The 12,451-nt window shown below is 45.2% G+C and overlaps 1 protein-coding gene across 3 annotated transcripts in view; it reads left to right on the top strand.

Annotated features, from left to right (window-relative positions):
- The window catches only part of fhod3b (formin homology 2 domain containing 3b), a 144,400-nt gene that overhangs the window by 99,971 nt on the left and 31,978 nt on the right, over positions 1 to 12,451 (top strand). For 2 of the 3 annotated variants that reach the window (XM_023824351.2, XM_023824350.2), the window contains exons 7-10: positions 1,701 to 1,812; positions 3,036 to 3,130; positions 5,052 to 5,195; positions 5,605 to 5,858. In XM_023824351.2, the coding sequence (XP_023680119.2) occupies positions 1,701 to 1,812; positions 3,036 to 3,130; positions 5,052 to 5,195; positions 5,605 to 5,858 (605 nt within the window). Of the gene's footprint in view, positions 1 to 1,700; positions 1,813 to 3,035; positions 3,131 to 3,320; positions 3,341 to 5,051; positions 5,196 to 5,604; positions 5,859 to 12,451 lie in introns of those variants that run through there. The other variant, XM_072715959.1, reaches the window with a different exon arrangement.

The following is a 12,451-nucleotide window of genomic DNA, read 5'->3' as shown; positions in this document are numbered from 1 at the left end:
TGCAACGCAGGCTGTCAGGGGTGATTGCGGCTATAGCATAGAGGCCAAAAAAGATGGGAAAGAAAAAAGGTCACGAGGTAGCGAGTCACGAGGTAGCGAGTCACTCTGCGGCACCGTGATCGAGTCTCTCTGCGGCACCGTGATCGAGTCACTCTGCGGCACCGTGATCGAGTCTCTCTGCGGCACCGTGATCGAGTCTCTCTGCGGCACCGTGATCGAGTCACTCTGCGGCACCGTGATCGAGTCACTCTGCGGCACCGTAATCACAATGCTTTACTTATGCAGCGCTATTGAATGTTCTCCCCCTTGACTTAAGTATGTTGCAATGAGATGATCCTTGAAGTATCTTTCCTATGTATCCCCGCACTGAGAAACATTGCAACAACAGCTACTTCTCTCAGTCTCTCCTCAGAATGACCAGATAAATAGGTTTTTTGTTAAAGAACTTTAGTAAGCGTGTTCAGCAAAAAACACAGACTCTGTTTCTCATCCCTCCACTTATCACTTTCTGAAACATTTGAGCGCAGTCAGCGATAGTGGCATTGCAGTGCATGACTAATGGAGGCATCTCATTGGGTGGGGGACCAAAGCCTTTAGAGTGAGGCATTGTGGGTAAAGTGGCTAGGAGCTGATATGGTCTCCTGAAACACAAATGCAATTCAGACAGAATGTGAGTTCACTTTGATAAAACCCTTTTGTAAGGGGCCTGGAAGAGAGTTGTTGCTTTTGCTGCATTAAAGGAGACTGGTGCCGTCCTCTGGGAGGTCCTGTGATGCCTTTGAAGGGAGACCCACCTCGTACGGGCAGCATGAGTCTGACACGCATACAACCGCACTCCAGCTCTCTCTTCCCCGCAGTGACTGTGATTTAGCACTAATTTTACTTAATGCTGCCACACATCCTCTTTAATGTGTTTCTCTGGGGCTGTATTTGTATCTGTTACGTCTTTAATGTTCTCCCAGAAACAATCTGTCGATACCCAATGAAGAACACACAGATAAAGGTTAATCGCCCTGAAAGTCTTCCTCTACCATTATGCGTAATGTCGTCTGCTGATCCTGAGTCCACGTGATCTCAGTGTCCCCAGAACAGTCCTCGGCATCATTCAGAGATGCTACACTGGGCACTAAACGGGTCATTAAGCAGAGCAGGGGACACATTCAATATAGCTCTGGGTAATATAAGCACCTTGAGAAGATGGAAGATGCTGCTCAAAATCCGGGAGCAGGGGGCATGTTTTCGTTGTGCTGGGTCCTAAAACAAGCAACATCCCCTGAAAGTCCCTCTGGATCCATCTGGGGTATCCCTGATGTGTAGGACGCTAATTACTCGCAGGAATCCAAGTCTGACATTAAAGTGCGTCATCGCTCATTATGCTTGACCTTCCAGATCTACACTTTAAAGGGAAATTGGTTGTGAACATTTCATCATAGTGGATAAGAAAAGTTTACAAACGAATAAAAAAGAAAAAACAGAACATCCCCCCCACACACACACACACACATCCATTTCCTTTGTGAGACAGAAGGTTGTTATCAAAGCCATCCAAGGTATATGGAGATGCCAGTGTGGAACAACTCAAGGGTTCCAGTAGCATCATGTGACCCCCGTCCCCCAATGCCGCGTGTCGGTCAGGTTAATAGGAAGCGCTGCATGGATCCCTGTATGGACGAAACTCCTTTTCCGCTCCCGCTCTGCAGTTCCGCCTGGTGGTGAAGACTGCCCTCAAACTGCTGCTGGTGTTTGTGGAGTACACCGAGTCCAATGCAGCACTGCTGGGGGAGGCTGTCAGCGCCGTGGACACCAAGCGAGGTAGGGGGGGGGTCTGAAAACAGCCAGACCTTTAAACCGCCAATCATGAACTCACCGTGAACTCACTGTCAGGGTGATGAAGTCAGGTGGGGCTTTATCAAGGTAGAAAGAAAGAAAGAGAGAGAGAGAAAGAAAGAAAGAATGTTGGGTGCTGGTAAAAGTGACAATAATGGTGCGAATGGCGACATGCTGTACGATGGGGATGCACACTGGAGCTGCGACTGTACAGTTACCTGGGCCCTTTACCCTTGAACACCTTGACATCTGTCCATACGGAAGACAGGTATCCTGTTCCTGGGATGGTTGTGTTGCCATCACATTGATAAAGGTTCTGCATGGACGATCGGTCATTAAGAGGGACCCTGACAGCAAGCGTGCAGAAGAGAGGGAGATAGTTTTTAAAAAGTTAATGCATGGTGGAATCTGAAAAATATGCCGAACTGGACCACAGCGGCTATTTTTGGTTGTTTGAAGCTTAGCTTTTAGTAGACACTGCCCCATTAAAGGCCGAGCTACATTCCTGCAGCATTGGTATGGAATTTGACGACAGTTTAAGGGATTATAGATCATGTACAGCTGGACTCCTATTACAAAGAAGCTTGGAAGTGTTTCAGGGTTTTTTGCGCCTCGCCTCCATTGTGAATGCGCGTGCTTATTGGAAAAGACTGCAGTTCGCTCCCCTGGTCAGATTCGGTTACTCGCGGGGATGACGGCCCGTGTTGCGCTCTCTCTGTGGAGATGAGGGCTGGTCTGCCTCCTCTCTCCCCAGGCACTCTCTTCCCGGCATTTTGCGAGGAGAAAAACACTCGATACTTTGGCTCGCAGAGAGCACCAGACAGGTCCTGACCCCAAAAGAGCACACGGTTGGCGCCCCACTGGGGACAGAAGGCCGGTGGGCAGGTGTTGTGGCCGTCACTCTGGGCCGCTGTCTCGCCGGTGCATGTGTCACACGGCGTTCCTCTGGGCCGCTGTCTCGCCGGTGCATGTGTCACACGGCGTTCCTCTGGGTCCGTTGTCCCACCTCCTTGAAAAAAGCAGTAGATCATTCATTGACAGATCAGTTTGAATTCAGGCTGAACACAGAAATAACTCCAGAAATAAACTCCCTCTAAGGCTGCTGAGTACCGAGTTGACCCTTCTTCTTGTATTTATCTATATAGAGCTGATCAATAGGGATGATTGACTAATAACATATTGATCCGCATGATCTGGATGTTGCTTAGGCTGCAAGATGTGGTCAAATGCCATGGAGATCCTGGATGAGAAGGATGGAATGGATACGGAGCTGTTGGTGTTCACCATGACGCTGATCAACAAGGTGAGCATATTCACAGTGTTCACCATGACGCTGATCAACAAGGTGAGCATATTCACAGTGTTCACCATGACGCTGATCAACAAGGTGAGCATATTCACAGTGTTCACCATGACGCTGATCAACAAGGTGAGCATATTCACAGTGTTCACCATGACGCTGATCAACAAGGTGAGCATATTCACAGTGTTCACCATGACGCTGATCAACAAGGTGAGCATATTCACAGTGTTCACCACAGGCCCACTCATTGATCCCTGATGTTCAGACCTCATTTTGATGATGATAATTTTTGTCATGAATGGTGAAACCAGGGAGGTCCATCTTCTCTGAGAACCTTGTGAGAAGAAAACGGCGACTCAGGGTCCTCACACTTCCAGGGTTAAGGTTCTGCTTCAGGCCCCTGGGTCCGTATTTGAGTCTGTTTGTGCTTTCCTTCCCCATGGCAACCTGAAGACATTCAGGTTAGGTGAATTGTCTCCAATTTATATGCAGGGTGTTGTGTTCCCTGTGCTTCCTGGGCTGAGATTCAGACTCGCCATATCATTTGCCGGATGAATGATTATGGCACGTAGCCGGAGAGATAACAGCCTATTGTATATATCAGTGTTTCCCAATCCGGTCCTCAGGGACCCACAGCTAGTCCTCATTTTTGCTCCCTCCAAGCTCCCTGCCAGACAGACCACATTTTTGCTCCCTTCAAGAGAGATGGGAGGGAGCAAAAACATGGATTGTCTGTGCGTCCCCAAGGACTGAATTGGGAAACATTGTTATGCATGTATCAGCTGGACAAATTCAGCAGATGCCTGTCATTTATCTTTCTCTATGGGGACTAAAAGTAACGTAGTGCCACTGGAACCGGACATACAGCTCGCTTCTGGTCCCAGGTGGAAGTGTCACTGAACTTCATAGAACGTTCTTAACTTGAACTGCTTTATTAAAATACCTCATATGCTATGACTATGCATAGCCATGATGTGAAATCACCATTTGCTTGGCTAGGAAATATACTGTTATAGTATATATAAAATAACATTAGTTCAGGTATAGTGTGTCTACTTGTTTTACAGAGCTGGAGCTGTTCATTGTCAGCTTTCCTAGAGGGGCTCTTACTGCCAGGCGACTCTCAGCCCGTCCCAGATTCGCATTCCATTTATCTGATTAAAAAAACATATAAGCGAGCAGTCGTTAGAGCCAATTGTTTATGACTTATGAAAAAATAAAATAAAATGGTCAGATCAATCATTTGGAATTTTTTCCGCTGCTAGTGAATTTAATCCTCAAATGGCAATGTAAAAAAAAAAAAAATCCTGTTCTGATTTTTTTTTTCGGAGTGATTTTATATAGCTAAAACTCGTAAAGTACAATTTCGTTGTGGCAAGCTTAGTATTTTTCTGATATATTAATGTTCGCAGTTTGCTGGGTTTGAAGTCCCGTCTGTTTAAATAAAATGTGCTATAACTGTGTAGAATATGATGGAAAATACGTGATGGCTGAGCCAAATATGAATTATTTGAACAAAATTCTGAAATTATTCGGAAATGCTCCCAGCCTAATCCGATTTCTGCCTTCCTAAGTCAGATTGTCTGTTTCTCTGGCTTTTTTGGGGTCTGTTTTTACAATTTTTTTATTTATAAAAGCAAATGCTTTTATCCATAGCGATTTACTGTTTTTTTTTTGGAAAATGTGGAGTCAAATAGTCCGTGGAACAACTGGGGGTTAAGGGCCCTAAATCATTTAGATATGGTGGGATTTGAACTGCCCACCTTTGGATCACAGGCACAACATCATAACCTGCAGAAGCACATGCTGCCCCTGTTTTACAGCTTTTCTTGGATAAGATGCCTTATTGCCAAAGCCCTCACTGACACTAACAGACAGAGGACGCTGTAAGCTAATGGGCATTTTCTGGTTCTTCTGTTAGATGCTGGCCGGGCTGCCAGACCAGGACTCCTTTTACGACGTGGTGGACTGCCTAGAGGAGCAGAGCATGGAGAGTCTGGCCCAGAGACACCTCAGCCGCAAGGGCACCGACCTGGACCTCGTGGAGCAGTTCAACATCTATGAGGTTGGTGTGCAAATCTCTCCCGAAGACCCAGCGGATGCATTGGAGTTCAATTCAGAAACACCCATCATCTGGTGACAGTCACATGTAAGATGCCTCAGTCTTTGCAAGCATGAACCTAGATGATAATATACGGCGTGGAGCGAAGGGAGGAAGTTGGGGCTGGATGGGGAGATAGGTCAGAGGTCACAGCGGGGTAACCACATCCAGGGAGTGTCAGTGGAGCATGGGTACCCTGGCAGATTCAGGGGGCCAGCACTTTATAGGGGCCCCACCCCGCTCAGCAAAACCAACCGTGGGGGAGCCAAGGTGACATTTTCTCAGAGGGGGGCAGAATTTCTAGCTACGCCCCTAACTGCATGTCTCTCCTGTATGGTGCTCTGAATCGATCGGTCATGCCGCCCCACCCCAGATGACGCTGAGGCACGAGGATGGGGACGATGATGGCCAGCCACCGCCCGCGGGGTGCAAGGACCGACGGCGCGCCAGCCTGGGTGGGAGCTGCGAGAGGCGGGGCCTGGAGAGGCGCCGTAGCCGGAGACACTCTGTCCACAGTGGGCGGGGCCACGCCTCTGCCCCTGCCTCGCCCAGCACCCCACACTGCCACGCCCACACGGGTCACTTCCTGCCGTTTTCTGGACAAAGGGTTGAGGACGTATCAGAGAGGTAAGACAGCAAATGGGCGTTACCACGCACTGTCTCAGTGGAGGTGCTTATGCATCGTTAGAAAACGTGTGATTCTGGGTGCTAATCCAAAGCAGACCATCTAACTTGGAACATCTGAGCCTGATTTAAATACAATCCAGGTGGAACATCCAATTATGGCAGGATTTACTGCCCGGGTGGAGTCCTTCTAATTTGACTTGTATTTCATTTATATAGGGCCGTATATATTTTTAATGCTTCATCTATATAGAGCCGTATATATTTTTAATGCTTCGTCTATATAGGGCCGTATATATTTTTAATGCTATCCTTGTTTTCCTGGCTTTAAAGACTCGGAACAGAAGTGGGTTGGAGTTTAGAACGAGGTGATCGTTTCGTCAGAGGTTTTAGTCCTGTCTGCCCAGTACATCCATCCCAGAAGCAATTATACCTGTCTGACTCTGCAGAACCACAGGCATTGTCCCCCAGATACAGTCATATGGTATCTCCCATCATGTCAGGGAAGCGGCTCCCATTGGCTTAGAGGGGCCAACATGGAGCCTCACCCGGGCAGAGACAGTCACAATGGACAGAGCACGGGGGTGTAGATTTGGGTGTGGATGGTAGAGAAATGGTGTGATTGGTAGGGCGGGGGGTTTGGGAATGTTTTGGCCACTATTGAAACTAAAACTACACCCTTGATGGAGCCAGAAAACTAATGAAAGAAAACTTGCTAATTTCATGGAGTCTTAGGAGAATTTCATGCCTCCCCCCCATATTACACAGCAGCACTCGCTGCTTCTTCACTCACCAAATTCTCTCACACACAGATCTCTGCAGTTTGCTTATACAGTACGTGGGACATCACATCTAGAACTGGTGTTTGCAATGATTAAAATAAATAGTCTTCTATAGTTAAAAAAAAATTGATCAAAATCAAATTAACAGAACTTATATAATTATTTTTACTGGGAGGACTTAAGAAAGATGAAGAAAATCACCCAGTTGTTCTTCACAAATCCATACTGGCCATGGATCCTGAACCAGGATTAAAATATGTTGGTTGCATTGCGTTGTTGCGTAACGACAGCCAAAAGATGACGCGGGGAATGCAGACCCTAACGATTTTCCAAAGACTTGGAAGTCAGGGCTGACAGTTTGATTAATTCCTCTTCCCTGGCTGCTAGTTAGTGTCTTGGACGCGACGTTCCGTGGCAGAAGGATACCAAGGAAACAGTGTGAAAGTAGCCAGTCACGAGCTACGCAGCCTCATGTCTAATGCTTCCACGCGTGTGAAATCCTGACAAGTATGATGAACTGCAAATATGGCGTGTATAAAAGCCAAGTTTTATATTAAAGTTTTACATTTCATAAATTGTATTCTTTGTCGACTGTAACTCCTAATGTCCTGAATTCCTTCCACACATTATGTGCTGAAGAAGTTTCATTTTCCCTCTAATTTAACCTGGGTTTCTGGCCTTTTTGTCATTACATTAAAGAAGCCCACAGGTTTGTTTGCATTTATCCGTGTAGATCAATCTGGTCTCTCTTCACTACACTGATGTTGTGAGTGAGAGGCCCAGAGTAGCACCTCATTTTAAGTGCCGTAGTATGCTTCTCTGAACCGGAGGTTCTCCACGCCTATAGTACATACAAGCCTGAGTATCTGAAGGGCTACAGAGGGATCTTAGTAGTGATGAACAAAATGAAGCTTCATGAACCATTTGCTGTTTTTTTTGATCCCACTAGATGGTGCTCTTGGTGTACTCTGGGGCATGCTTTGTGCTTTTTGTTGTACAGAGCTCCATCAAGTGGGGTCAAAAAAACGCAGCAAATGGTTCATGAAGTGTCATTTTGTCCATCACTAGATCTTAGACGGAACCAACCAAGTCATGAGATGCTGGAGAGGGAAAACAAATATATTCAAAACCAGGATAAAAAGAGAAAAGAAATTAAACATAAAAAGAATGGAGCAGGTGTGGGGGTCTGCTTGGGTTTGCTATGGGCGTGAAAGAACAAAACGCTCCAATTAATACATGTTTTTGAGAAAGTGGAATGACAAAATAATCTCGCCCATGGAAGCCTCAGCCAGACAGTGCGCCATGGACCCTGGGGGGGGGGGTTCCGTGTTCCTTCATGATTTATGATTGAATTTAATAGCATTTACCTGCATCGTTTGGAACTTACCTGTGTCTTGTGATCTGTTATGTGTCTGTGGAACAACCTGTTTTGGGTCGTCCTTCGATTTAACAAAATATAGGCGTACAGGATCTTTGCCTAGACTCAGCAAAGGACATCATAGCTCCCATACTGGCCCAATGACATGTGATATTTGCAATAATGACAAATCACCCCTCTGGGATGCCAGTTCTGTATCCATGGCAGCACGTTACCTTGGATTGCAGCTCCTTCTAATATTTATCTCTTATCTGGAACTCTCCAGAATGCTTTCTTACTATGGGCTTCTAATGAGCTTACTTATAGATTATAGCTTACTTAACAAAGTCTAGTAGGTTAGTTAGGCAAGTTCTGTCTTTTCATAATCTATGATATCTGTTCCCTATAATACCTCTGGCCGGCAAATAGTCAGTTTTACTGAGTACCAACTTCTGTAATGATTTCAGCTGTAATGATTTAGAAATAGAAATTTACCTGCCTATTAAAGATGTATTTAGTTAATCCACATACAAGATAAGCTTATGATCTTGCTGCATTACTTATTTATTTTGCTGTAATAATATCAGTGCAGTGGCTTTAATCATTTTAATATATGTCACATTATTTTTTAGTTTCTCCTGTTAACTTACCGTCTTGCTGTCTTCAGTTTTTCTCCTTAATCTAACTTTGCATTGAAATCTGATCATGAAGACTTTCACAAAAATTACATGCACTTCAATTAGCCACTGTGAGTCATGGTTTTAGCTTCTCTCTTTTGAACATGGTTTCCAGAAAAACCAGAAACTAAAAACTCAACGTTAAGGGGCCTCTTTAGGCTTAGGGTTCCAGTTTCTGATGTAGGGACATGCTAGTCTTACAACACACAACAAATGGCACATGCATTGGGAGGAGAATCAAACATTAACACCACATGAAAAACACCTTTAACTTTGAAATAACTTGATCAGAAACACAGATAAAAAAAGTAAAGGTTAAAAACCAATTATCAGTATGTATTTAACTATAAAGCAGTCAGGAGTTTGATATGTGTCTTCTAAGCAACATGAAGTAACTAACGACTAAAAGAGAGCAGTCAGTCAGACCTATTTTGCAGTTGACGTTAATCTGCTGTATTGCTGTTGTTTTTCACACTTCCCGTTTGTCTCCCATTCATGTTTAAGGTTTATGGGTGTAGCAGAGCAGGAAATTGCAGAATATCTTTTGAGATAATGAAGTGGCTCAAAACATTTTCTATCAGGGATACACATATATATTTTTCTGAGTTTTGACTGTTACTCCAGTGCAGTTTTGTGGATATTGCGGCTGCTCTGTAAGAGAGCATGCACTCACAAAAGACTTTCAGAGATAATTACATGGTATGGCATTACTCTGTCGAATGAAGTGTTTTATTTTAGCAAAGCACTTTAGTGTAATGTGTTATGTATGTTTTCTTATAATTTATTTTATTACTTGCTTCACGTTGTTGTCTCACATTTGTAGGGTTAGGGGTTTGAATTCCGTCTCTGCTCTGTTTCCCCCCCCCGCTCCCCCCCCTGAACTCTCAAAGACATGCAGTTAGGCTAATTGGCATCTCTGTCAGTGCCCTGCAACGGACTGGCATCCCATCCGCATTGCTGTTTGCAGCAAACAAAAATCTTTTACAAACTATTGTTTACTGGTTTGCTTGCTCTTAGGATAAAATGCAGAATTCATTGGTTGAGACGTGAATAATGTTTAGCTAAAGTGTATGGAAGGTCCTGGGAGGATGGGTTGTGAAGCAAGCAGAGAGTCGAACGTGTTTCTACAGACCATGTCATTAAGAGACACTATGCCTGTGGTTTCAATAAACTGGCTGCCACTGTCACCAGAATGGAGTGCTGACCTTGCTCAGTCGCTCGGAGATCCTGCGCAGGATGCCGATGAATTAATTGCATCAAATGAGGTAGATGAATGGGCCTTTTGTGATGACTGGCTGAATAGGTAATGAGTTTGCATGCCACACTGGGTTCGCTTTACAGTCATCTAAAGTATTCACTTCTGAGATCTTTGTCAGGACTCTTCAGGCCCTGAAGCTGCTGTCAGGCCATCAAGTGATACATTAAGTTTGCAACTGCGCAGACGCTCACAATAGTGGTGCGGGATTCGAGCACCATCAACGGAGGGCGACTCATGAATGACTTTAGTGAGGCGCTCAGTCTGCTTTCACTGCTATTGCCCCGTTCTCCTTGGGTGGCCATTCCGTGCTCCTTCTCAGCTACACTTTGTTTTACTCACACGATGTATGTTCAGAGTGCCCTGTGTAAACAGAAAGCTGTTTCTGTGTACTGAAAAGTCTCACTAGTTTGTTCTCACTAATTTATTTTGTGAACAGGCAACTGTTGAAATTCTGGAGGACTGGTTGCCCTAATTTAATCTCAGAAGCACTTTAATCTCAGAAGCACTTTAATCTCAGAAGCACTTGTTTTGCTCTCTGCAAGAGAGAAACACTCCTCGTCATAATCTGCAGCAGGGCTCTTCAAATATGGACCTTGACTCCAACCCGCGGCCTTGCGGTCAGTTGTCTCCCAGGTAATAATTACTGATTGGCCACAGAGGCTTCACACCTGGTTCGTAGGTAAAGGAAGGCTGGAAAATCAGCAGTGCTCAGACCTTGAGGACCGTGATTTGAACAGCCCTGCTCTTCAGGCACAAGCCAGGCTGAATAAAGACATTACCTGTTATGGTTGATTCTACCCAGTACCATAGCGTTTCAGCATTAAACATCATTCAGGTTGTAATGATGAAATCCTCCCTTTGGTGTGATAGATCTTTCCCCATATTCTGGCAGATGCTTGGATTGTATGTCTCCTTATGCCACAGATATGTACCATAAACTTTTGCGGCGATTAGACTAAACCAGTGCATGCAAAAAATGCATTTTTTTATAGGAGAATGACGGTATAAGTATGCGTGTCACCTGGGCTGCTGCTACAGGTTGGGGCCCCATCAAAGCATGATGGAAACACTGTACAGTAAGGCTCCCTTTTTGTCTATTAATGATTTGCAAAATGTTATAAGCCAGTTAATAACCATATTATAAAGTGTTCATAAACCCTTTATAAGGGTAGTCTTATTGTAATGTGTTACCAGCATACCATATTGGGCACCCAGCACAGACTAATCCAATTACATTGCAAATTCTTTAGGGTCCTTGTCACTCAGAGGTCCTTGACACCCCGGTGTGTGATGTTATGAACATGCACATGCTCACTCTTTTCACTGTTATCTTGATTGGTGTCTCTTGTTCGCTCGTTGCTTGCTGCCCAATTCTGCTTCCTGTTTGCAGGGTTTCTCTTCACCTTCTCTTTCCCATCTCTCTCTCCACCCCTCGTACATCCCCCCTTTCACCGCAGAGAGGAGGAATGTAAGGCGGATGAGGAATTGGCTAATCAGCTGGCCCAGAACTGGCTCTTTTGCTCTCCTGTCCTTCTCTCCTCAGAGTGTCTGTTAGACTTCTGGATGGCTGCGTTATGTACATCACGGAAGGCAACTTTCATTCTTTTCTAAATCGAAAGTCTGGTGGGCGCACAGTTGGTAATGTCATTAACCGGCGACCTGGCCAGTGTATCTATACACATTGCATGCTGCCTGTTTGGCTGATTTAAGAAGCCTATATAAAACCCTGGGCATTCTGAAATGCAAAACAGCTGTTCCGGCTGTTTTTATATTTATTTGCATAGTTTAAAAGTTACTGACTATTGGCAGCATAGCTGCGTGAACTTTACCAGCGTATATTCCAGTGCTGAATCTCAATTAGAGGAGCTTTTGGTTTAAGGGTGGGGGGGCGCAGGGTGGCGGGGGGAGATGGGGGGCTGGCGTGTTGAAGGGGCTCAGCCACAATGTAAAGCCTGTTAGGTCAAGAATTTTGGTCTCTCTAAATGTCAACAATGTTGGTGACTCATGGGCGGGGGCCTCAAAGAGAGATTAAGACAAACGCTCCCACTGCCTTCTGGGGAGGGTAACTCAGAACATGCACCTTCGTGACATTGGCTGCCATATCCATCACTGATTTGATCCATATTTATGTATTAAACCTGCATCACAGTTAGTTTCTGGGAAAGATGTAGAGGTTCCTAAGCTTCTTAATAGGCATTTTGCATGAAATCTGTGACATCTGCAGGGTCAGTATGCATTAAGATGAACGCGGATGACCTTGTGACCTTTACTTTATGAGTTTATTATTACTGAGAGATTATACGTTATGAATTTCATCTTGGGGGTGGCATGGTGGCTCAGTGGGATATGATATCTCCTTAGACCTCCCAGGTTGGGGCTTTGAATTCTGTCTCCACTCTGTGTGTGGGGGGCTTGCAATGGACTGGCATGCTATTCCATGTATACCCAGTACAGGCCCCAGGCCTGCCTCATTGTACCCTACACAGGCCACAGGCCTGCCTCATTGTACCCTACACAGGCCA

Source organism: Paramormyrops kingsleyae, chromosome 9, assembly GCF_048594095.1.
Source record: "Paramormyrops kingsleyae isolate MSU_618 chromosome 9, PKINGS_0.4, whole genome shotgun sequence".
NCBI lineage: Eukaryota > Metazoa > Chordata > Actinopteri > Osteoglossiformes > Mormyridae > Paramormyrops > Paramormyrops kingsleyae.
Note: the sequence above shows the minus strand (reverse complement) of the source record. Positions and strands in the feature narration are given on the sequence as shown.